Source organism: Aptenodytes patagonicus, chromosome 2 (genome assembly GCF_965638725.1).
Source record: "Aptenodytes patagonicus chromosome 2, bAptPat1.pri.cur, whole genome shotgun sequence".
Taxonomy (NCBI): Eukaryota; Metazoa; Chordata; class Aves; order Sphenisciformes; family Spheniscidae; genus Aptenodytes; species Aptenodytes patagonicus.
In genome coordinates, this window is record NC_134950.1 from 21,032,351 (window position 1) to 21,058,645 (window position 26,295).

The 26,295-nt window shown below is 37.1% G+C and overlaps 1 protein-coding gene across 7 annotated transcripts in view; it reads right to left on the reverse strand.

Moving 5' to 3' along the window:
* OXR1 (oxidation resistance 1) overlaps nucleotides 1–26,295 on the reverse strand; it is a 305,203-nt gene that overhangs the window by 49,228 nt on the left and 229,680 nt on the right. For 6 of the 7 annotated variants that reach the window (XM_076329243.1, XM_076329239.1, XM_076329240.1 and 3 more), the window contains 5 exons: nucleotides 23,589–23,671; nucleotides 14,999–15,106; nucleotides 13,737–13,856; nucleotides 7,932–8,084; nucleotides 647–831 (listed from right to left, as the gene is read on the reverse strand). In XM_076329243.1, the coding sequence (XP_076185358.1) occupies nucleotides 647–831; nucleotides 7,932–8,084; nucleotides 13,737–13,856; nucleotides 14,999–15,106; nucleotides 23,589–23,671 (649 nt within the window). The remainder of the gene's footprint in view (nucleotides 1–646; nucleotides 832–7,931; nucleotides 8,085–13,736; nucleotides 13,857–14,998; nucleotides 15,107–23,588; nucleotides 23,672–26,295) is intronic. The other variant, XM_076329242.1, reaches the window with a different exon arrangement.

The window sequence follows — 26,295 nt, forward strand, 5'->3', positions numbered from 1 at the left end:
GAACAAAGATTTTTCATAATGCTGTTTAAAGACAGTTTTAAGTGCTGAACACCAGCAATTAAAGCTCACCGATCCAAAGTCACTCTGCTCATGCCAAACAAGGCTATACCCAAAGGCGAATATGCAGTTCCTCCCCGAGCCAAAGAGGGAAAAAATATACTCCTAATGCCATAAAAATATACACAAGCCTCAAAATTAGTCTTACAATCATTTATCAGAGCAAAAAGAGGGTATGTGAAGCTAGTTTGAGAAGTGGAAAATGGTAAACAATAAAGATTTGCACCTTTTCTATTCTGTACATCAGCTGTTAAATTACCGAAGAATCAAACGCATCTGTTACTGTTTTCATAGTGGGGAAGGGGCAGAGGAAGTGATGTGGTACCTCTTGTTATACACTGATTTTTAAAAGAGACTATTGGAGGAAGTTAGAATCCATGCATATAGAAGAGGATATATTCTATATAGCATACAGAACGTGAGAACTTAAGGTAAAGCAAGCTTTCTCAAGGGTCCTTCCAAGCCAATCTTTGATGCTCTTCTTAAAAAGGAAAACAGAAGAAAATATGGTTTTGCTAATTTTGTATGGTCAGCAATATGGCTACAGTTCATATTTACTCAAAGCTTTATAAATACTATTCTATCTTACATGATTAATGAATCCTTAATTTTGCTGTCCACAATTTCCTTATACAGAGCAGCTGACGTCACTTCTTCCATTGGACACATGATGCCATACTCTTCACAGCCATTCTCTTGGACCAGAGGATCCATTTTATGAGGATCAAACATTATATTATTTGGCGTCACGAGCAGCACACCATTGACTGTACCCTAAAATGAGAGGGAAAAGAAGTGGTAAATTTTCTCCTTCATATTTCAGCTCCATTTTTTGTAGGAAAAAAAGTGTTTTCTAATTTGTTTTTAAAAATCTTTATTTAAGCAACTTTATACAGTTTCTTGTGTTTTGCAGTCATCCAGAAACATAACCATTTTTCTGGGGAAGCAAATTAATGCCACCTATTTTCCCCAAAAGAAAACAGTTTTGTTCTTCACAACTACTTAATAGCTGAGTTGAGTAAAAGAAGAGAAACCCTTGCACCCTAAAGGATAGGCTAGGCAGCTTCTCTGAGGTACATATACATCCCTCCCAGATAACCACAGAGCTTATTGCTAGTTTTGCAAGAAACTTCAAGCATTGTCTAAAACCTGACTCTTAACTCTTCCCACTTTCTACTATTTAAAGAACAAAACCAAGAAACTGTCATTTATCTTCATTTTCTTTACACAAAAGTACACTATACACAGCAGTATCCAATACATGTCAATTTAACTTAATGGACTTGTTGACTGGTTGGACAAATTCATTTATAGAATGAAACTAGATTAAAAATATTAAAGATTTTTAAAGATGCAACTGCATCAAGATGCAGCTTTGGATGGATTTAATCACAATCATACTGCTGCAGTACACAAATACAAGTAGATTTTAAACTTCATGTCTGAAAAAAACCCCCCATGTTTAAAAAAAGTTTAAAAAAACCACCCATGTTTGGAAAAAACCCACCATGTTGGGGGGGGGGGGGGGGGCACGGGGGGAATCAAAGAAAGTTGATACTCATACTATGAGCTGTAGGGTTCTTACACAATACAGGTACCAAGCTAAATTACAGTACATTGAACTTTTTTTTTTAGCATTAGAAACATGCAAACACCACCACCAGTTGCCTGCTAAGGAAATTCATTAAACTGTTAGAACGGTAAAGTTTAAGCTTAAACTATGAACTTGAGGAAATGCAGCTTTACGCAGGATGATAGCGATCCTTCAGTTACAGATCTTTAATTCAAGGGATTTTACAAATTTAGAAAGACATTCAAAACTTTTGTTCAAGAATCATAAAAGAGTTGCTTCATGTGCTGCTGAAGCTTATCAGGAACTAAATAAATATCCAGCTCACTGATAAACTATTCACAGTGATTACAAACATTGTGTATTGGGGGGGATTGTTTGTTTTCAGTTTTGTTTTAAGAAGACACATCAGCACAGCATGAAATACAACTACATTCCTTCCCATTTCCAGAAATTTGTTCCCAGCACTGTGATGGTTGATGACCTTCACAGCAGAAAAACAAAGATGTCATATAGTGAGCAGAAAATTACAAGTTATAGAAAACAAACCAAAAATAGTATTAAAGCCTACAGCAATGACCAATGGTATCACTATTATGGAAAAATGAAAACAGTCTCAAAAGCAGCTCAAGCATTTGTACTTAAGTCCTCTTAGTCGTTCAGTGACTAGTCAGGTTTTATATGTGCTTTTTAGAGTACAAAGCATATGCTAGAGACTTTAAAGTCAGCAGAACGTATTTACATAATTCTAAGGTGTTTAAGACACTGAAACAAAACTGTCACTGGTATTTCTTTCCCAGCACTGTATTGTGGAGATACACTTTCAAGGTGCAAAAAGGAACTCCAAGAGGATGACTGTCAACAGAAGTTTACATTTGGTTATATCCACTGTAGTCTAGAAAATAAATTTAACATTACTGCAAAAGTCAATGAGTCTACTCAGAAGAACAATTGCTTCTCTTGAAACAAATACTGCTTCTGTAAATTCAGTACATAATGCAAAAAGCAGTACCAGTCTAAATCTGAGCTCTTTCATTAATGACCACACATGAAAGTGGAATTTTATTAATATTCTCCAGATCTGACCCAGAAAAGTCAGGGCCATAGCCTTGATGGCAGTTGGATGAGATGATCATTGTAGGTCCCTTCCAACTGAAATATTCTATTCTATTCTTTTATTGCCCACATGTTGCATGTGAATCTTCAGAACAGTCAGGCTGAGAGAAAAAAAAAGGTTGTATGACTGCTCTAGCTGAAGGATTTAAATGTTCAACACCAACTTCTAAAATGATGTATTGCTCAGTAGAAGCAATCAGTAATCAAGTTCAGTGGAGAACTCTTCATTTCAGACTAAGATTCTGTCTTCACTTGTTCACTATTTCATGAACAAATGATCCTTCCTTGATAAATTAAGTACACAGGAAGTCTAAAGCTTTTGAAGCTGCGGAGGACTTTAGGCAATGAAAGGAGATGACTTTTTTTAATCAAGGGATGAGCTGTCACAACTGACACATCACCATGTCAACAAGGTCCCTGGTTTTATTAACAAACAAAATCCAATGCTTTATCTGTGCTCTCAAAAGCAAGTTAAAAGGCTGCTTCATCTAGGAGTCCAGGTCAAAAATTGATTAAAGAATATTTTATTGCAAAATAAGTTAAAAGTTTCGTAAGTCAATTTTTTATTGCTTATCCGAACACTAGAGCCACAACATTAGAATAACGTGTATGAAGAACCAGTTGCACATCTTCTCATTTGTTACCTTGCTTCAGCTTCAATTTTAGCAGTTCAGGAAACACCAACTTACCCCTCCAAAAACCCACGGGCCAGGCTTGTCAGTATCTTAAAGAAACGTCATCATATCCAGGACAAAAGTCTGTTTCCAGGGCAAATTTGAATGTGTTTAAAGAAATTGTATAGTACCTTGTGGTGTTTAGTCTCAGGCACTGAGGAACAGCAGATACAATCTTTCTGCAGGCAAACATTCAGCCAAAGAAGTGTGCAAGACTACTGACTATGTAAGGAAAACAAGTTTAAGAGACTTTCTGTTGTAAATGGAAGTTTCCTAGAAGAGTCTGACAATGGCCTATCTGATGGTAGAGAAACCCCAAACCTGTACATCAAGCAGTCATCCTTGACACATATGGAAGATTCTAAAGCCTACCTCTGCAGCCTCAACAAGACACAGCTAGAAACCTAAAAGCTTGCTTATCTTAGTCTTAGAAAAAACCCTCAAAACCAATAGGTAAATACTCAGCATAAAAATTAATCTGAAAGTATAATTCCATTTAAGATTTATTACACTGATAGAGAAATAGAGAATTAAACCTTTGGAACTATCAGGCTTTTATGCGTACTTGACTAAGAAGCTGATCAAACACTTCACTTGCAGTGACTATAAGCAGTTGAAAGATTGTACAGGTATCTTGAAAACGCTGGCTTTACAGCACCTCAACAAGAGATGACCTATTTCATTGTTACCTATTTAAAAGATGACAGGAGACAGACCAATGCAACATTTCTGGCTCAAGTTTTTTGATACGGTCCACAGTTACTACATGAACACTACTCTAGAGAAGAATTGCTGCCCCAAATTTACGGGCTAGAAATGAGATTCTTAATAATACGCTAAACATCATTAATATTTGTCATTTTTTATTATTACTACCAAGGATCACCAAATATTAACCTAGGTAGCTAGGTAAAGCTCAGGTAACAGCCAGATAGAGAAACATTTTGTTTGGTCCCAAGTTTTAATTATTCTTATTCAGATACGCCAGTGTTTCTGCCACTTTCTCTAACAATTTCTGTGACTCTTTCATAAGACAAATAGCTTCTGTCTTTCCCACCTTCTAACTTGTTTGCAGGAGAAATTGGGCAATGGCATGCACACTACAAACTCCTACGTGACTCCAGTATACCGCAGAGTTTGCTGTAATCTCCTAATTTTCTAGTCCTGGGGGAAAAAAAGAAAAAAAAAAAAGAGGAGAAAGTCTATAAGCAGCTCAATCATTGATAGAGGACCGTGGAAACAGTTTTTTAGGACATCCTCCACCAAATAGCCAGTGACTTGTTTCTCTTGGACCATACTTCTAACTAGTTGTTGAGGAAAAAAGTATCAAATACTCCGTCAACGAAACTGAAGTAAAAATTAGACTCTGCATATAGCTACTAAGTAGTTCAACATGATACTGTTACAGGAAGTTCTGGTTCTTGAAGAAAACTCCCCAAAACAACACTTGTAGAAGCCAAGTTTCCTGTATGTAAGACAGATTCTAAAGACATGAAGTAAATTTCTATTCAGGTGATGTTCAGATTTAACAGCCTCAATCATAGAATAGTTTGGGTTGGAAGGGACCTTTAAAGGTCATCTAGTCTAACGCCCAGGAGAAATGCCGAGACACTTTATTACTGAAAACCATGTGGACATACTAGGTTATTAAAAATAGATCCCTTTAGTCTTAAAGTTGGTCCAGAAAATATTAATCCAGGTAAGCAAAAACATGCACACTGAGAGTAGATTAAACTGCACCTGCATGCAGATAATCAACTCTGAATTGGTTTTAACTTCTTTCCATTAAAGTTCCTTAAACCTCAGGAAGTGGGAGCTCTAAATACTATACAACATCTGAGATAGAAATTTGAATGATCATGATAAAGGGAGGATTAGAGCCAAACTTTGACATTGGTGAGCCCAAACATTAAGATTAGGCAGTTCAGTAAAACACACTTTTAAGAAGGTTTGAGAGGACTTCTGACAAGCAGTTTTCAAACAGAAGTTACCTCTAAATAATTCCATTATATTCCTGAACACACAAGATAGAACAAAAACTGTAATTCACAATTTATGAAGCTTTTATCATGAAGATACAATTTAGTTTTAGTCTTTGTTTCTTGTAGAAGTCTTGAATCTCATCAGTGTCCTCCTTGTCACTTCATTAACAACGTGTTTGTGCTTTTTGTTCCTGTATTGCCAGGTTGGGGTTTTTTGTTTGGGTTTTTTTACTAATACTAAGGCTTAAATTTTCCTTTACCTACTACTTTTCAAAACAAGGCAAGTAAACTAGCAAGCATAAGAAAGAACAAAGTATTTCAGAGCTCCTCTATTAGTTTCAGTTTCAATCAAGCAGACTGTTTAAGATACCTAGAAATGAGCCTCCAACGAACAGTGCAAAGAACAAAAAGCCAGAACAGCATACTTTTCTACAAAAGCAGCAAACAGCGTGGCTGCAAGAAAGGGCATGCCTACATGCACAATAAACAGTGAGTTAAGGTGTGACTCTGGAGCACACTCGTTACTCTACCCTGATTTACTGTCTGATCAGGATGTGGCATATTCACACCACCCTGTTTCTAACTGTGCCCAACTCTCTGCTTCTAACAGTAGCCATAACCAGGTAACGGAGAGCAAATATTATAACAGAGCAAGTGTTTCCAGGCTCCAGCCACTGCATCGCAGAGAATTCCTGTGCACTTGTCCAGGAAGTCACAGGAGTGACTAAAACCAACTCCAAACATATACGGAATAACCAGTCTTGAAAAGTGAGAAATGACACAGTCTTACCTTAATGCAAGCCCTTTCGTATATGTGAAATTAAACACATTGAAAAAGAGGCTTTCACTAGATTTTCGTTTACAAGCAGTCACAGTGATGACTGAGACTTCACATCTGAAGCCCTATAAAACAGTTAACAACGAGCTTCAAAAAAATCACTTCCAGAGTGGGAAGCAGAAGATGAATCTTTCAAGTTTTCTCCAGAAAACCTTTGAACATTTATCATCCTGCATCATCAGGAAATATATGAAGGAGAGGATAAAACAACATGCCAGAGGACATTCCTACCACATGTGACAAAGGCTAAATTACATGCTAAACTTATTAAAACTAGCACTCAAATCTGAGCAAGTTAGCATTTATTTCTCTCCCCACCCACCTCCCCAAGTATGGGCTGATACTGCGGTGGATTATATAATATTCTTTAGAAACAGAATTCTCCTTGAAGCTCTTAGAAAACAGGCTGTAAAGATGCAAGTCAAAGACAGATGCTGTAAACGCTCCTCATAATACTCTGTTGAGGAATTACAGCATGTAAATAATATGCTATACATTTTAACCCTAGATTATATTTTTCCAGTACAGCCAGTTTCTAACAGAGGCTCACAGTTCCCAATTCCTCTGCATCAGAGCACTTAAAACTGAGAAATAATGACTTGTCTAGGATCAACCTGAAAAAAGTCACTTAGGGACAGAATGCAAGGAGTGAAGCAAATTAACTGCAAAGTAGAACAAAGTAACAAAGCTTTTCCAGTACTTGCCTCACCAACTTCTAATACATAACTTTTGCCAATGTACATGTAAAAAGGCTTCAAGTCCAGACATACATAGATCTGTGATCCTTTCCATCAGCAAAAAAAAAAAGCAGTTTTAGGAGATTCTTATTAATCTGTTTATCATTAGTGCAACTTACCTGCAAACCTACTGAGCAACACAGAATCAGCAGTATTTGTATATACATACCCAAACTTCAGGTGAAGGAGGTAGTACTACAAGTACTTTTGAGTTTCTTTGCATTCATTCAGCTTGAGTGAAGGCATAATTTTTCATGATTAAAGTGTCTAACAGTCATTTTTCTGTGGGGTGGGAGAGCAATACATTTTGGTTTTTTTCCTAAAGCGTCCTGAGTAAAGTCTTTTGACATCATCTCAGTCCCTAAAACTCCGCACAAGATTTGTGCACCTGTGAGCTGAATGGAAGTTAATTAAGTGCCACTAACTTGGAGGTGTTTGTGTAATGACAGAGAGAACTGTAACTACTGCTTCAAATTAAAATCAAGATTTCTACCATACTATAGCCAATACAGAAGTGTTTGTTTACAGAATCAGAGGTTAATTCTGCTCACACTATTCTGCTTCAGGAAAATGCAAGTGAAGCCACCCAACTACCTATTTTCTTATAGTTTAAGGCATGTTCTTCTCCACTGTAAGTAAAGAGAATTACTTTTGAGAGGTACTAACATAAGGAACAAACAGACCTCATGCTCTCAACACAAGAGAATCATTTAACAGCATGGCTACAGAGACGTTTGTCACAGGTTAAATCATGTATTAACGGCTTGCATCATGTCTAAGAAACAAGTGGTCTGGGAGTCCAAAGGAAATAGTGAATAAAAAAAGAATATATTTATATAGACATATATGTATATAAGCTGATCTATCTATCAGTAACTTTTACTGTATGCTTGTGGTTTAAATGTACTTTATTTTTACATCCCATACAGTAAGAGTAAAACCTGAACATTTAAGTACCTTGCCATTAGTGATGTACTTGCAATTAATTTTTAGAAATTTCTCTGTAAATGCTTCCTCCTCTTCAGAGGTGGATGATACCACTCTTGTAGGACGAACACATGCATGTGCTGGTGAAGCAGCCGACTCTTTCCGTTGGACTCTATCTGGATCCTAAAAAGGAATATAAAAAACCCAAAAATCTTAGCAACCTGCCTTTTTCAAGATTAAGAGATTTTTCTGTTGTGCAATTTTTGTTCTTTTTCTTTGACATGAAAGCAAATGTAAAAATAGGGTTCCAAATCCACTGCAGTTTAAAGGACTGCTTTGATCTGACAAGTGTATATAACTAATGAAGCACAGCTTAACCAGCCCATGGTAAGAAATGCAAGTGGGCAAAGATATTCAGAATCAACCTGGGAATAAACAACAAAATAATGATCAGAACTCACACAAGGAAACTATCCAATACACTGTCACACGCAAAATTTGAGCAGAAGTTAGAAGAAAGGATTATTTTCCAACTTTAACAGAAGTCCTATTAAATGTCTTCTGTTATCCTTCCATAATATTATACACTGTGTTGGAAGGTCAGCTCATCCAACCCTGCGTTCAAGGCAGGCCTAAGGCTACATTTAGATCAGGTTGCTCATGGCCTTTCCAGTTGAGTTTAAGTCTTCAAGGCTGGAGATTCCACAGCCTTTCCAAGAAACCTGCTCCAGTGTTTAACCACCATCATTGTGAAAAATATTTTCCTGTTCTTTAACCAGGACCTCTTGTGCAGCAACTTGCAGCTGCTCATCGTTTTACTATGAACCTCTAAAGACCCCAACTCTTCTCCTCCTCCCTCCAACCTGTCTACTAGGTAGTACAACACAGAAATCAGGTTGTCCATTAGTATTTTCTCCTCCAGAATAAAAAAAAAACAGCACTCTCATCCAATCCTTGTGCCTCATATGTTTCCATTCCCTGATAATCTTAACGGCCCCCCCACTGGACTCTCTCCAGCATGTCAACCTTTGTCTTGTACTGGAGGTGCCACAAGTAGACACATCACTGCAAATGCAGCTTCAGAAGCCCCCCAGACAAGGGAATAATAATTTTCCTTAACCTGTTGGTATTCCTCTTTCATCTGCCACCTGGCATGTGATCAGTCTTCACCATCACAAGTGGACATTGTTCAACATGTCCACCAAGACACTAGCCTCAACCTCTCCTTGGCCCTTAGCAGCTTTGCAGAAAAACACCATGTAGCTAGCCAACCCTCACCCCGTACTGCCACATGGGGCTCTTTCTGGCCCAGGCAGGTCTTAGCTGTTGTTGAGGTTTCTGTTACTTCATCTCTCCAAACTCTTGATGTCCCTCTGGTGAGCAGCCCTCGCCCTTCCTTCCAGTGTATTGACCACTTTCCCTAATTTTTGCTGCCCGCCCCTCCCCCAAGCTTGCTGACAGTGCATTCTGTCCTCTGTCCCCCTATTCAGGTCACTGACGGGCAGATTATAAACAATATTAGCCCCAATAGGGACCCTCAAGGATTTGTAACTGTCCACCACAACAGAAAACAACCAACAAAAAAATAACCAACCACACACAAATGCTGAATCACTTTGAGCCCAAAGATCCTGCCAATTTTTCCAGCCCATTTTATAGTCCCTCCACTCAGTTCACATTTCCCCAGTATTGTAACAAGGCTGCTTTGGGACGGTGTCAGGGGCCTGGCTATAGTCAAGGTAAGTAACATGCACTGCTCTTCCCTTATCTGCTGAGCCAGTCATCTTATCACAGAAAGCAATCACTTTGGTCAGGTATGATATATGCTTTGAAAATTTACTCTGGCTGTTCCCAACCATCTTTGTCTTTCACATGCCTGGATATAACTTCCAGAGGATTTCCTTCATGATCTTCATGGGCAGGAGTTATCTATCTTGCTGTCTAACAGCACATCCAAGAAAGTAGTGAACATGGAACCCTACCAGGGACAGGACAGACAGTGAAAAATTGTTTTCAAATAAAAGCTACACGTATAGTAGACAGACAATACCAAAGTCTATTTTATAGTCACAGCAACCCTGTTTTGGAGCTTAATCAACATTTAAAGGCTTCCGTTTCATACATAATCGCTATTTTTAGTTACTAATAAAATATTACTATTTATAAAAACTGAACTTCTACATTCCCTTTGGTTTTCTGCTTTTCTGTTCAGTTCTATTCGCTAGTACAGATTGCAGCTAAATCCCTTTAATCATACCCAGGAACATCATGCACAATTGTATTCAATTCATCATCTCTCTGGCACTACTTTAGCCTTTGCCTGCATCTTTCAATTTTAGTTAGAAAGCAAACAAAAAAACCAAAACAACTGATAGAATACTGAACTGAATTTTGCTGAAAAAGCTAATGAAGTTATAATTTAAAAGCAAACTTCCTGGAGACGAGTTCTCCTTCTATATATGCCTTTCTCCTAAAAATTATGTGGTCACCTTTGTGACTGCATATAACTTAGCAAGTGACTGCAAGAGTCCCCAGCTGATATCCAAGTCCACTGTGAATAAGCCAGCTATTTCTCGTTCATATTGCTACGTGACACAGAAGCAGGAATAATACTGGTGACAGACTTTCAAATTTAATGACAATACCCTTGTCACTACATATTATTTTGAAGTGGATTTTAAGTTTTATAGGTAGTAAAGCTTATTGGATCTTCTCAAATACTTGCATCTGACAGCTGAATGAAGAAACCCTTCACAAAACCCAGCAGCATAAGAAAGGCTTAAAAATCTAAGCTGAGTTCTTACATAAACACTGACACTAACAAACTTATTGAAATACACACTGAAATCTTAGCTTAAGTGTAGCAACGTAAAAAACTTAACAGGGTTATGCAGGTCTTGTATTAACCACATGCTGGTTTGTATTTAGCCACATGGTTGTGGTAAGTTACTCCAATGTTTGATAAAACAGAAACAAAAGAACAAAGCACATCATAGTTTATATTTTGCTTCAACAGAGGTTCAGATATTGGTTAATCATCCTATTCAATTTCTAGCAAGAACACATTGATTTCAATGACCATAGCACAGAGGGAAGACCCCTTTACATTATACAGGCAGAGTATCATACCCTCTTTACCTTGAAATGTGCTTAAACTGCAGATCTAGAATAAAAACTGGAGGAGAGTCAAAGACGACAGACATCAATACAGAGCATTAGAGAACGTATGCTAGTATTTCTCTTGTTCATAAGGATAGCAATCAGCAAAGAGAAAAGAGAAACATGGAAAACAGGTGCTATGATGAAGAACAAAACTCTCCAGCCTTAACTGCTCAAATAGAAGTTGAGTGCTTTTTGTGTTGCTGGAGAGACTGTTTAAAAAACAGAACCAAACACAGACACGCACAGAGTCCACACTGACAAGTGCAAGTGATTTCTGTTCTTTGCTTTGTTTTGACAAACCGTATCTAGGAACATCCCTTCCCCCCTTACATGTACTTCGAAAGACCTCAGAAACAAAATTCCATAAACACTTTATTATATATTGCCACATTGCTCACTTGTTTGACTTCCCCTGAAACTTTTAAGAACTGCTCGTAGTGATCCATGCCATGTAATGAGATGCACAAAATAGTTCTGCAACAATACAGTTAAGTGTCAGTTAAATGACATTTAACACTCAAATTGTTGCCAACATCAATACACTAAACAAAATAACCTTTTGCATAAGAGGACTTTAACTTTTGAAGTATTTTAATCTACTTTGTTTCTTCTACACTTTCAAGCTTTTATCTCTGCTATGTGCATATAGTCAATAAAAAAGTTTCAAAAAAGTTACGGGTATGGTTAAACTGTTAAGCCTCTATCTACTATATGCAAACAAGCATATACAAAAGCAAGAATAAGGATCTAGCGCACTGTAGGAAGAGCTCTGATTTGTAGTAGTAAAACTAACAATTTTCCCTTGAGTAACTTTCCACAACATATGCTATATGGGTAGGCCTATCCTAACATTTACAGTAGTTCTGAGACTGATATAGACGAACGTACTCTTGCAGACTAGTCTATTTACTGTGCTACACCACCTTCAGTTTAACATAAAAGAAATTATTCAGTACAAATGACAGCAGACACCTCACGAGAACAGGCATACTATGTCAGAGTAAAGGTATAACAGCAAAACCAAATAGTAATTTTCAGTAGAAGAGTCATCGCAGCCTTTGTAATGCAGCTTGGGAACCTATTCAGCTGTGCTGGTTTTGGCTGGGGTAGAGTTAATTTTCTTCATAGTAGCTAGTATGGGGCTATGTTTTGGATATTTGCTGGAAACAGTGTTGGTAATACAGGGATGTTTTAGTTATTGCTGAGCAGTGCTTACACAGAGTCAAGGCCTTTTCTCCTTCTCACATCACCGCACAAGCGAGGAGGCTGGGGGTGCACAAGAAGATGGAAGGGGACACAGCTGGGACAGCTGACCCCAACTGACCAAAGGGATAATCCATACCATATGATGTCATGCTCAGCTTATAAAACTGGGGGAAGAAGAAGGAAGGTGGGGGGAAATTTGGAGTTACAGCGTTTTGTCTTCCCAAGTAACCGTTACGCATGATGGAGCCCTGCTTTCCTGGAGATGGCTGAACACCTGCCTGCCGATGGGAAGGAGTGAATGAATTCCTTGGTTTGCTTTGCTTGCGTGAGTGGCTTTTGCTTTACCTGTTAAACTGTCTTTATCTCAACCCACGAGTTTTCTCACTTTTACTCTTCTGATTCTCTCCCCCATCCTGCTGGGGGGGAGTGAGCAAGTGGCTGTGTGGTGCTTAGTTGCCGGCTGGGGTTAAACCACAACATCAGCAACAAAGCAATACCTTTATATTTAAACTTCTCTGGACCAAGTCATGCAAGCAAATAAATAAAGAAATGCTTAAAGTCTCAAACCTTCCTAAATTTGAGCACACAGAATCCTGGAGTAGACATTTGACAGCTTGAGTGAGCACTATCAAGAAGTGCTATTGAGAAAATTTGTAATTTGAGAGAAAAGATAATAGTAACTGGGAAAAGAATAGTAGTGACATATTAAGAAACATCTGAATAAGGTCATAATTGTATAAATTACAGAGAAGCTCAGGCTCCGATACTGCATCTTCCTGGCTGGAGTTCTCCCCATGGAATTCTGTTGACAGCAAACCAACGTTCCTGGAAAGACATGCTTTTTACAAAGCTAGCTCCTAGCCAAAATCTACATTCAAGCTGAATTACAGAGCAGCTTTGATGGCTAAACAATTTTAGTATTTGAAAGTCTACAACGGTAGAACTACTGAGTAGAAGTCAGCTATAATCAACTCTGTATTAGCCCTTCACTGAAACAGACTTTTTTTTTTCTTTACTTCGTTTTGCTAAATGAAACCAGAGAACCTCCTCCCACACCTCTACAGAGAGCGGGGGGAGCCCTCACCTTTTAGGTACTTGAGTATTCTTGCCAATGTATCATTGTCACAAAAACTATCAATCAGATTAGAGACAAATGTTTAACTAGTCCTGAAAGGTAACAAATACAGAAATGCAACAGGAACTAGTATTTAAGATAACAGTGTGCAAGGATAGTATTTTGCCACAAATAACTTGCCTTCAAATCAGTTTTCACATGGAAAACTGTCATTTACAAAGATTAAAAGCTTGTATTTACTTTTTAAAGTAAAGTACTATTTTACTTTTCAACTTCAAGTGTTGTAAGTACTTTCTCCTCAAAATGAAAGGATAGTTTAAGAAGAAAGCATAGCATGTGTAACATTTATCTTGTAAGGGAAGATTAATTTCAAGGACAAGAGGTATACCTACATTTACTGTAGCCTTGTCAAGTTCTGCTTCGGAAGATGTAGGTGATAGGGGACTTATAGGACTTAGAGAGGGGGAGCTGTCCACACTAGAAATGTAGTCTGGGTCAGGAACATACAAAATCTATAAAGAAGATATAATGTAGTTAGAAGTTATGCTTTCAGGTTTACTTTAGATTTCCCACTACTTCAGCTATATTTGCTATGCTTTCTCAAAATAAGCTATACAAAATCATTCCTGCTCCCGTTAATTTTAACAGAAATTATGAATTGAGGGAATAAACAATACCACACAAAGTACTTCTTAATTTTAGTTTTTAAAGTTTTTAAATGCTATCTTGAGGTAAGACTGATCTTTAGTCATAATAATTGAGGAAAAAGTTCAGATAGAAAGCATTAGAAGTATAGAGCATGCCAGAAACACACGATACAGTGTCCAAGGAAGACCTGCCCAATTATTTCTCTTGCTATGACTCCACTATTTGAGCAACCAAGAAACAGTCTGGGGAACAAGTTCATAGACATAGCTCTTAGCACTGAATGTTTAAAAAAAAAAATCAACTGAAGTTATTCACACCTTAAATACATTATTTTGGCCACCACAAGCATTCAAGCTACCTAGGCAAAGTTTTGCAATAATCAGAAATAAACAGAGGGCTTTTTTTTTTTTTCTCTCCTTCTTCAAACAAAGGGCTAATACCATAGCTGACTTATCACTTGTTTCCAGGCCTGGCTTTCAAAGAGAAGTGAAGAATGAAGGCAAAAAAAGGGAAAGAAAAAGATGTAAGCAATAGTGACCTATAAGAAGTGAATGATAGTTTCTATACTGCCAGTAAAGACAGCAAGTGTTCAGGGTGGAATGGAAACATTATCCAATTTATTAAAATAGAACTACAGGCAGTAACATGCAGTCAGGAATGTTGTTTGTAAGCTGTACCCTGAATTTGTCGTCTGAGCTAGAGTTGGTAAACAGCCTGCTATATTTGCAAAGTAACAATTTAGCTTGCACCTACTATTAAGTATATTTAGTTTTACAAGTCCCCTGATCTTATTTAAGAGACAGGTAGCTTCGTTACATGTTCTCTTTTTAGGCAGTTATTTAATAGGCACAAGGAATTCACAAACTAGAGTAAATGAAAAAAAGTCTTTTACAAAGCCAATAGGAAAACCCTTAAGAGAAGTACTTGAACACTTTCTCTGGTAGAGATGAGAAATACAGGGAAAAAGGTCTTTGTTGGGTAAGTAATATATATAGTGTAATAGTACCTGTCCAGGAACGACTGCTCTGGAGAAAAGCTTATTTAATTGAACCAGTTCATTGGGTGTTGTATCAAATTTCAAGGCAATACTGTTTAAAGTATCTCTTGATTCCACCTGTATCAATTGGGGAAAAAAAAAGAAAAACAAACCTGTAAGCAGTTAGTTCAAATAGTGGCTTACAAATTTTATCACATGTAGATTTACCAAGATTTTAATGAACTTTAAGTCTTCATATCTTATGATTGCCTCCCCCCAAAAAAAAACCAACAAAAACCCCATACCTACCCCCTAAATACTAGTCTATTGCAACCCCATATAAGGACACCTGCCTACCCACTATGTTTCCAGGTGGCCAGAAGTGTCAGTCATTGCACCAGAACTTCTGGTCTATAAATTCACTGCTGGGTACCACTAGACCAATACACGATTGACTGGTTTGACAGAACCCTTCATCCTCCCTCTTCAACTCCTCTTCTCTGTTCTTCACTTATAGAAAGCTGAAGCAAACTCTATAAAGGCAAACACACTCACTTCCTATTGAAATACGCTTCTGTTAACCTGACTTTCAAGTAAAATCCATCACTGAGATAAAAAGTAAAAAATACTGAAGCAAAACAGCTCAACCAGTGTGACAGCAGATGGAGCATAAGCATTTTGAGCGGGTGATTCCCAAGTAAGGAAAGGATTTTTTTCAAGCTCTTATTTTCACCCCCATCTCCCAAAATGTATTCAATATGAACCAACAGAAAAAAGCAAAGGGAAAAAAGTTTTATTCACAGGGAGGATTTCAGAATAAAGAATTCATAGCAAGCATTTAAGAATGGTGAAGATAATATGACAAGGGAGCATACAACCAAAAGAAGTTTACTGCATATTGGCACAGGGCTTCATAAACACTGTACCAGGAAAAATAAATCTTATCAGTTAAGATAAGATGAAGCAATAAAAGCAAAGCTACATTTGTGTTGCTAAATATGGAGCACAGCTAGAAAGATTCCACTGACTCCTGTCTTAAATGTCTTCTCATTTGCCCCCCTTACTACATCTGCAGAAGATATACACCTTCCACACTATATAAATAGTAAGTATTAGACTAATTATTCACAGGTTTAATCTTCCTTCTATTTTCAGGCTATTCACTTAACTTTTAAGTTTTCTTGACAATTACAGAAAAAAAATGCTTTCTCTTAAATTCCCTTTTGTTTACTTAATTTTCAAGGGAAAAGTAGGGAAGGGAGAAAAAAGTGAAAGACAAAACCACGTTTTTCTTCATAGCGTATGTTCTACACACAACTGTTTTGAGAAAGCCAGCGGATATCATTAGTTGACTGCAAACCCACCAGGTATCTTCTGCTCTTCACTCACTTCCTTAACAAAAATGTGGGAGCAACATGTCTTGTATGTCTTGTCAACGGTCGCTAGACTTAAAAGGTAGATACCCTTTACTTCTGCTTGAACGATTGAACGGAGGCAGAAAAAAATTGAGGGTAGGGAAGGAAAAGTCTCGGAGCATACATGTTTTAATAGCTTTTCGTACTGCTTGCTCTGAGATTAGACCTTGACCTTACACAGCGACACAGAAAAAGGCAGTGTTTGGAACCTAAAGACTAAACCGCTCTATTTCAGTAGCTGGATTGCAGTGGAGGTAAGTAATAAAGCATACATTGGGCTAGCCTGCTTCCAGCCATACTCTATTATGGACTGTTCCAGTTGAGTTAGTATATTCCATATAACTAATAAGCATTATATGTTTTGCTTTCAGTAGAATGCAACAAGGCACATTTATTCTTTACAGAAGCAGCAAACATTTTGCCAGAGCGGAAGAATATGTATCTACAGGTTATAGTGCTAGTTAACATTGGGTGATTAAATTTAATATTTCAATACATTTTATTTGCATTGCAAGAATAGCTGGCAGACAGAGTTCCTACTGGCTGCAAAGCAGAAGTAGTATATAAAAAGTTAAATAATTGCTCCTCAAAATGCATTCCCCACTTAAACATTCCAAAACTTAACACTGAACAGAACACTAGCCCCAAAAGAATTTAGGAAAAGAAACTCTTTCGCTTCAAAGTTATGTCATGTTGGTAAACACACGTTGACAGCACAGGAATAAAAAAGTGCAACTGACAGATGTAAGAGAAGCAAACTACATCCTTTAAATAGAGAAGTGGGTTGTCCTGCAAGAAAAAGTGCTACAAATATAACATACTTTGAAGTCTGTTATGATTCAACAGATAAAAACAGGGCGTGGTTTGGGATAACATCATAATTAAGGTTCACAAGTAAGAGTTAAAGAATTCCTTTCCATACAGAATTCATTATCATTTTGTAAAGGCGCATTTGTCAGCCTAGATTCACTAAAGAAAAAAAGATAGGTATTGCCAAAGAAATGGCAATTAGCTTTTTTTAGATAAATTCCTAATTCTATTATGACAATTCTCTATATAGGAAGCCATTAAGCTAAACAAAGCAGCAAATCTCTCTCTCTACTGGTATTTCAGGTATGAAAGACTGTATTACAGCACCTCTTAGTAATTCAGTACTGTATGATCACATAGATATGAAAAAAATAAGAATATTCTTGTATGCCACTTTTAATTTGTACTAAAGCAGAAATCAAAACAGGACCCTAACCTGACCAGGTATGTACTACTTGTTCCATAGACTATAAAATCAAAGAACAGTAGTGTTTCCATCAGAAGCTCTACATACTGCAGAAGGTTTGCTAAAACAAACTGTAAAGTGATATTCAAAAGCTTTGCCTAATTCAAAAGTTTGCTCTCACAGAAGTGTTGGAAGACAATGGTTAGCTGCTAGGTAGATATTCTTTAGGTATCACTTATGATTGAAATATTTGAGATTTTAGACTAACTTATGATATGATATAAAATAAATTAAAAGCATTCAAATAAAAACCACAAAACTTAAGCCCTTTAAGAGTGCATTCACTCTTTTCAGCCTTCAGAAATAAAACCACCTGATGAGATCTCTTGGCAACTAAAGGGTTTATCTCACAAATCACTAACACAAGAACAGCAAATATCAGCTTCCTTTTCTTATTTGGCTGTAAAGTTTGCACAGATGAATCTCCACACTACATGAGATTTCAGAGACCAGCACTGATACCTTCTTAAAACAAAGAAACTGTTCATGTAATAAAGGCTTCCTGAAGTACCTCCCTATATTCAAAGGCCTATTTTCCAATTTTGGGCTTTCTACAATTTAAAAAAAAAAAAAATAGAATCTGAACAGCCAAAAGCTGAAAGAATAATTTTGTGGAAAAGCATAGTTTAAGAACTAACAAAGAAAAAACACATCACCACATACCACAGCCACCCCCCAGCTTTTCCAATCATTTCCCCCCCCATCAATTCAATACTGGAAGACAGGGCAAAAAGTCATTCCTTCTCTCCCAGGAAACAAACTTTCCATACATTATGCATGTAGCTATTTAAATTCTATTCTGCATATTAAGAACTTTATATAAATATTTGGATATTAAAGCACTACGTTGAATCTTCATGGGACAATTTTCCCTTTTGAGAAGAGAGAGGGATGATGAACAGTGATTACATTGTTTCATGATTTTAACAGAATTGCAAGATTTGTTCAAATACAAGTAAACCTCTGAAAAACAACCACCAGATGTGAAAACACTATTTTATTCCCTGAAACAATCTGAAATGGACTTGAGCAGGCCAACTGGTGCTTTGAAATGGTTCAATACGTATCATACATTGGCTTTGCATGATAATTGCATTACCAGTTAATGAAAACATAAAAAGAAAACAAGAATCACTTAGTCAGGACTGCGTTAAACTTAATGCACACAAACTTCTGTTGAAGGAGAGCTTCTTAAAATATAAGTAGCTTTCCTATACTCAGTAGCAAGAGCTTCTAGTCATCAACTCTTATGTAGAGATATGGCACATAAGGCCTTACTACCTAGTTATTTTACCTTATGTAGTCACTTACATATGTATACAAGTAAGTCTAAAATTCTAAGTTAGCTAAAATCAGTTTTTACAGATATGATTAGACACAGGAAGAGCCACACCTTCCATCCTCGTTTTCCAATAAATCCTAAATCAAACACTCTCTTCAAATCATTGTGTCCCCATTTGAACAGAGATACATCCCATTACCCCTTTTCCACTAGTGGTGCACTAATTACATACCCATATTTGCCAGTTGTGCTTGTGTGCACCCAGATTAAGCACTGACTATGGTTCAAACTGCCTTCATTTCTGTCAGTTTAACAGCTGGCAAAGTTATTTAAAAACCTTATTTAAACAAATTCTCTTCTGATATTTTAATAAACTTTACTATCATTGCATCTCAACAATTGGAGTTCACTCATTCTTCTGTTAAAAATTATACATTGAATACATATTAATCAGAGTGCACAAAGAATTATTTAAATTTTTTTTAAGTATTTCAAGACTAGTTGTTCAAGAACCAGAAAACAACAAAACAATGGTTTAAGAGCATTAAAAGGAACTAACAAAATTAAAGGGATGGGAAGACTAGAAGGAGGGGTGAGGACAAAGGGGAGAAGAGGACACAACAACTTTGGTGCTGTACCCAAGCCCTTAGAAATAACAGATTATGACTATATTAACTAATTGTTAATAGGTCTAATTTCTATAATATGCAACATCAGGAAAACGGAACTTGTAAATATCATAAAAGCAACTCCAAAAACCATTTTTAAATTAGGCAAAAGATACAACAGGTCAAGTAATATGCCATCATTATGATCTACATCTTCCAAATTCCCCAAAATTGGGAAAAAGACTATGACAGCAGCATGCTCAAAGAAAAGTGACAGTCAGACAAGAACACAATACCCGGTTTTGAAACGGTAGTACAAGGAAAAAAGCAAAAACTGTTAAGTGTGTAGTAGTCTAAACATCATGTAAAGGCTTACAATGACAATAAAACTAGCTGCACCAGAACAGACAACCTTTAGCACTCTCTATCCAAGCTACCCTAGGATTAAAAGCAAAATCCACAGTTCCTTTAGAAAGATATTAGCAGATACTCACCATTTATCTACTCTCAAAATAAACATGTTCAGCAAGTCATTACAACAAGAAATTCCAAGTATTCATGTAGGTTCAAATTCTAGCTAACTTTCACCTGTTTGATGGTCACCACAAAAGCACTTGCCACCCACGGCCCTTGAGCTAAGAAAGGATCAAAAATTCCTCCTTGCTTTACCTTAAGAAGCTGACTTCAGAAGCCGCTGCAGTTTTGTTCTCAGTATACTTATCTAACTGGTTTCTAACTAAAACGAGAGAGTCAAGACCCAGTTTCCGGATGGCACTAAATAACTTGGCACTAAATAACTGGGAAAAGATCACATGCAGGAAGACCAGCAGTTCGACACTGAGGAGTCTGTGTTAAACTTAAAATTCAGTCTTAAGACTCTGGTCTACTATAAACTTATGTGACCTTCATTAACTGATATCAGGCTATTCTCATGATCTGGACAACGCACTCTGTGTGTGTTACAGTGCTGATCTGCTATTTCAGGAGAAAAGCACAGCCTTCAATCCCCAAGGAGTTAAAGAGGAGGGAGTAGGGCAGGAAAGAGAAAGTTTTACAGTGAAGCCTCCAACAGAGATAAACCAGATCATCTGCCTCCATTGCTCACTTGTAACTTTTTTTTTCCAAACAAAAAGTGCTTTGCACTTGAGGAAAAAAAACAACTACCTGTAAATAGCCACAATTATTTCCTTTTTCTCCTGAAGAGGAAGAGGGGTTAGAAGGCTTTTGTTGAAGTCATGCAACTGCTACCATGCTAGTATCATTGGTGATCAGTGGCCAACGCTGTCTGCTTATGCTCCTTTATTTATCTCTAGTTAGCTCTTCTAACACTTGTAGGCAGGCACTGGTTGTGTTTGTACAACATATAACACAAAATATTTCTAACGCAATGGTAATATAACGATGTCAAATAAGCAATGTAAAAATGCTATTTTTACAACATAAAAAGGACTAAAAGTTCTAGCTAGTAACAATAATTCTCCTAAACTATCTGCTCTGTTGGTCCTTAGAGCCTGTTCACATGCATCAGCTGAATGCTGAAGGGGAAAACAATTGGCTTGGAGCACCAACTGTGAATTCTGAAATAACAGATAATATCAATTTGCATCTAATCTGTTGACTGACATTCAGAAGAAGAGAAACTATATTAACTTAAAAAGAAAAAAATCTGTTCACTGACTAATCAATAAGAGTGAAAATAAAACCGGAATTTTCTGTATCTTTTGGAGGCAGTCACTGAAAGTTAACTTAGTGACATTCTTCTAAACCTACTAGCCTGGGTAAGCTTAGGACTTGCTTTCTTCACTTAGTACCACATCTGCTGACATCTTCTCACTGGTGGTACATACAGAACAGTAGCTCCAAGTTTTCATACTTTGGGAATTTTAGATTAAAATCTGTAACATCAACTGCCTTTATCTTTAAAAAGAAAATATATTTTTTTGTTTATTTGTCCCCAAAGTAATGATTTTCTTTTTTAAAAAAAATTGTGGTGGGAAGTGTATTTCACCTTAAAAACCCATAGTTTGCATCAGTGAGATTCTATCTCACTCTGAACTTCAGGAATACAAATAGGCCCTTCCCTCTTAAAACCACGTAGCCACTGGAAAAACTAACACATTAAATTATTATTAAAACAACAAGCAAAAAAACTCCACTAACTTTTCAACAATACTGGGTGGGGTGGGGAGCCCGGTTTCTGCTTCCGTCCTACTAATCCTCAAAGCAGCAACACATGCAGACATATAAATATATGTGTGTGTGTATATGTGTGTGTGTGCGTGTTGTTGCTTTGAGAGGTAGTAGGATGAAGGCAGAAACCAGGCATAAGTTCATCTCTCCATGGGGTATAAAGTCATAAATAATAACAGTAGCAAATTATCACAATAGTTACCAGGCCTTTCTTATACATATAGTGAACATAACCTTGGTTCTTAAAGGTTAGATCTGTGCATTTTATTAAGATATGTGTGCAGGACATAACCAAAAGCTCTGAAAACTTAAGTAACATCAAGTACTTCACAAGTGAGAGGTACAGCAAGACCAGACAGAATACTGCACTTGTGAAGCTGAAATGCACTGTGTTCCACACACACCGTGTTCCATACACACAACAGGCTCCTTTAGACGCTGGACTAAGTTTAAAGACAAGAAGTCTTTGATTCTTGCGAATCGTCTTTTTGACTCACAAGGAAATTATACATACTTCAGTATGTATTAAGAAAGTTATTTTAGCAACTAAAACCCCACCTACTGGAACACAAAAACCTGCAGAAGTACATGTCCATGACAACTTCACACAAACATACTAATATAAAAAAGGAAAGCTTGGTGCTTTAGCTTTGCCTGGAATCTTACATGCATGCACATGGTGGCAAGAGACAAGTTAAGGGATTTACTGACTGAAGAGGAACCCCAGTTTTACAGAGTTACACCTGAGCATTTTTTCCAGTTATTTCAGACAAAATGGGGTTAATGTAATACAAACAACAGTCACATTTACTTTACCATTCTTCAGCTGCTAGAACTTAAGCAGAAGAAATTTCTTTTCTGAATTTCAACTTCAAGGAAGTCTTTAGTATAGGCTAGAATGATATTCAATTTCCCAATATAAGCCACACTAATGAAGTGCTTCTCGCTCCAATACACACATCCTCTGTCTCTCTCCAAACGACTATCACAGCCTTCTCAGTAGTTAAGCCATATCACCACTTGGCTTAATGTAACATTAAGAGTTAAGTCTCCCCCATATCTCTTATTCTTGGATAAGAGAACACCAAAAGGTCAAGTAAAGACTTTTTACAAAGAAGTTCTCATTTTCATTTTATCATGTCCGACTTCAAAAGCATTCAAAGATAACTGTGACAGACTTTCCCTATTTTAATGTCAACCCCATAAGCAGTATTTAAAGGCTTAATTATATTTTCAGTATATAACACAAGACAGATACTTCTCACTTCAGTTTCCCTTAGTAACCACAAATGTGAAAAGCTGACTGCAGTACAGTTTGAGGGTCATTTCAAGAACAGAACAGGCAGAGAAAGGCTCCATTTTCAGATACTGCTGCGGAAACAGATCTGTACAGTAAAAGGTATAGATCTATGAAAATTATTAGGAGAATGCCAGAAGGTCACTATCAAGATATAGCCCCCCCCCCCCCCCCTTCATTCTGTTATTTCTCCTGATGTCAACAGTTTATTTATAATGCTGAAAGCAGGGAACTTGCACAAGATTTTATAATTAATGTTATTTACCATTTCTAACTAGTTACCTAAAAGTGAACTAGTCAACAGATTGATTAGGTTGGGGTTTTTTTTTTAAGAAAAAAGTAACTTAAAGAAAAAAAGCCAAATTTAAAAAAAGCATTACTCAAGTACTATTAGCTAATTCCAGATTTAATTCCTGTCAAAATAAGGTATCAGATACACAGAATTCTAAGATTAAAGGTAATGCACATTACTGTTTTGCTTATATTTTGTAATGAAACTTTAAGTCTGCACTTGTTATGCAATGACATTCTAACAATAAAGCAGTAACTTACAGAATATTCAATAGTCCCTTTAGGCTTTTGAAAAGACATTCGTCGCCCATCTTTCTTGTCTGGGGTCTTCTTCTGGCCAGTGTCTGAAAAAAATTGAGGCAACGTGCGTGTTAAATTCATTTTCCTCTCTCAGTACTGTCACAGGCTGCTGACTACAGCCCCGTGGGCAGACATCTAATTCACCAGTTACACAGCTTGCTCCCGGTGACTCTGTATAACAGACAACCGGCTGCTAGAATAGGGACTTCATTCCTCTGCAATGCTTTAAGAATTTGACCAATATAAACCACTGATAACTGGGAATCAATTAACTGCATAAGTACTTGCTGCTATCCAGGAAGCTATTAATGAAGGAAGACTAAATAGGAGATTGACCCCATGAGGCAAGCAACATTTAGAATCCTAGAATCATTTAGGTTGGAAAAGACCCTTAAGATCATCAAGTCCAACCGTTAATCTAGCACCGCCAAGTCCACCACTAAACCATGTCCCTAAGCACCACAGCTACACATCTTTTAAATACTTCCAGGGGTGGTGACTCAACCTCTTCCCCGGGCAGCCTGTTCCAATGTTTAACCACTCTTTCAGTAAAGACATGTTTCCTCACGTCCAATCTAAACCTCCCCTGGCCAACTTGAGGCCATTTCCTCTCGTCCTATCGCTAGTTACTTGGGAGAAGAGACCAACACCCACCTCGCTACAACCTCCTTTCAGGGAGTTGTAGAGAGCGATGAGGTCTCCCCTCAGCCTCCTTTTCTCCAGGCTAAACAACCCCAGTTCCCTCAGCCGCTCCTCAGAAGACTTGTTCTCCAGACCCCTCACCAGCCTCGTTGCCCTTCTCTGGGCATGCTCCAGCACCTCAAAGTCTTTCTTGTAGTGAGGAGCCCAAAACTGAACACAGTATTTGAGGTGCAGCCTCACCAGTGCCGACTACAGGGAAGCACATTTCTGGAACTACTGTATTTAATTGGTTTTATATCATACCCAGTCTGGTTTTGCCTAGAGGGGAGATGATCTAGAGCTCCTGTATATTCAACCTAATCAGTTGGGATATTTTGCCTAAATGCTGTTTGATAAGTAGAGTATTTAATGCTTTTTTAATGAAACAAAGAGCATTAGTGTTTAACTTTGCAAATATCCTGTTTGTAGCAAATGCATACAGCCTATGCATAAACAATAAAGATCTTAAATAAATAACACAATTTAGGAACCGTTCTTTTTATTGGGGCACTGTATTTTGACAACCTCCGTTTCGTAAGCCAAATCAACAACAATTTGTACCTGAAGTATACTCTACTTTTTGATACTAATTGGCCTGATATTTATGATAAAGACAATGCAACAGTGTACTTATATGATTCAACAGAAAACATTTAATTCTACATCTCTAGAAGTGTTTTTTTAACATATCCATTTATACACACACATGCATTTTTTGAGATGAATCTGTTAAGAAGTTAGGGCTCTGTCACAAGGCCTCCACCTTCAACAGTTAAATATCTGCTATTAAGGAGCCCAAAATACTTACATGAATGAGATGTTAGGTTTTCATGCTACAATGGGATTAGTTATACTCCCATTTTGATACATTCAAATTTCTGTTACCATAACCGAATATATTTAGTCAAATATTTCAAACCAAATTGAATAGACAAAACAAACCTCACAAAATATATTATTTTAAAATATTTTAGCATGGCTAGATTAAGAATAGAAAACATGCTGTATTTAAGCCTCACCTGAGGTACTAAGGAAACTTGCTATAAATTGACAGCAACTTCTGTGCATTACTATTTTTAGTTAGTATCCTGACTGCAACACTGGAAAAGAGACTAGACACATACTTGCATGAATTTCATATATGCTTCCCCCCCCACCCCATTTCTATGTGGATAGTTGAAACTATCAAGATACGAGAGGGAAAAAAATCCAACACAACATACACAGAAGTTCTGCAGAGTCAAAAAATAAGAAACAAACCACACAAAAGTAAAACCTCAGCAAATACCTCACATTTACTGTATTGGGCAAGCTGCAGAGGGCAACAATAAAAATGATTTCTAGCAGCTTCAATGTAAGTAACTCTCCTGGGGTCTTCTTTATATAATAAGGAAATAAACATTGGACTAATTCTACTTTTCTTAATATATTGAAAGAAGTCTGAGGGAGAACGTTCCCATACCTACAAGAGAAAAATTGATGTATAGACGGTATTAATTATGGTAAGTTTTTATAGCTATGAATGACAGTCAAGACTTTAAGCCTACTTTTAAAAGCTTTCTAGGAATTCCAAAAATCTAAACACTGTAATTCTGCACCCTACTGTCTTCATTCAATACATTAAAAGGTATTTCTATTAATTGCAGCTTTTAAAAAGTTAACTAAAAGAAACCTTTACTTCTGATTATATTAACAGTTTTTAAAGATGCTACAAATGTCTCTAGGGGAAATTAAGCCAATTCGGTAATGAATAAAATGCACTAGAAGTTTGTGTGTAGACTAGCAGTAGCCAACATGCTCCTCTTCTGGTCAAATAATTTGTTACCAAAGTTTCTACCTGACCTTGCCACACAACAGGTGCCTCCTCAGCAAGCTACTGAAAAACTGCAACAGCTGCTTGACTGTAGCTGTTCCAAGTTTTTCAGCCCATACCAAAGCTTTGCCAGCAGCCTCATCTTTTTCTTTCAACACCAGTCTGGTTCAAACA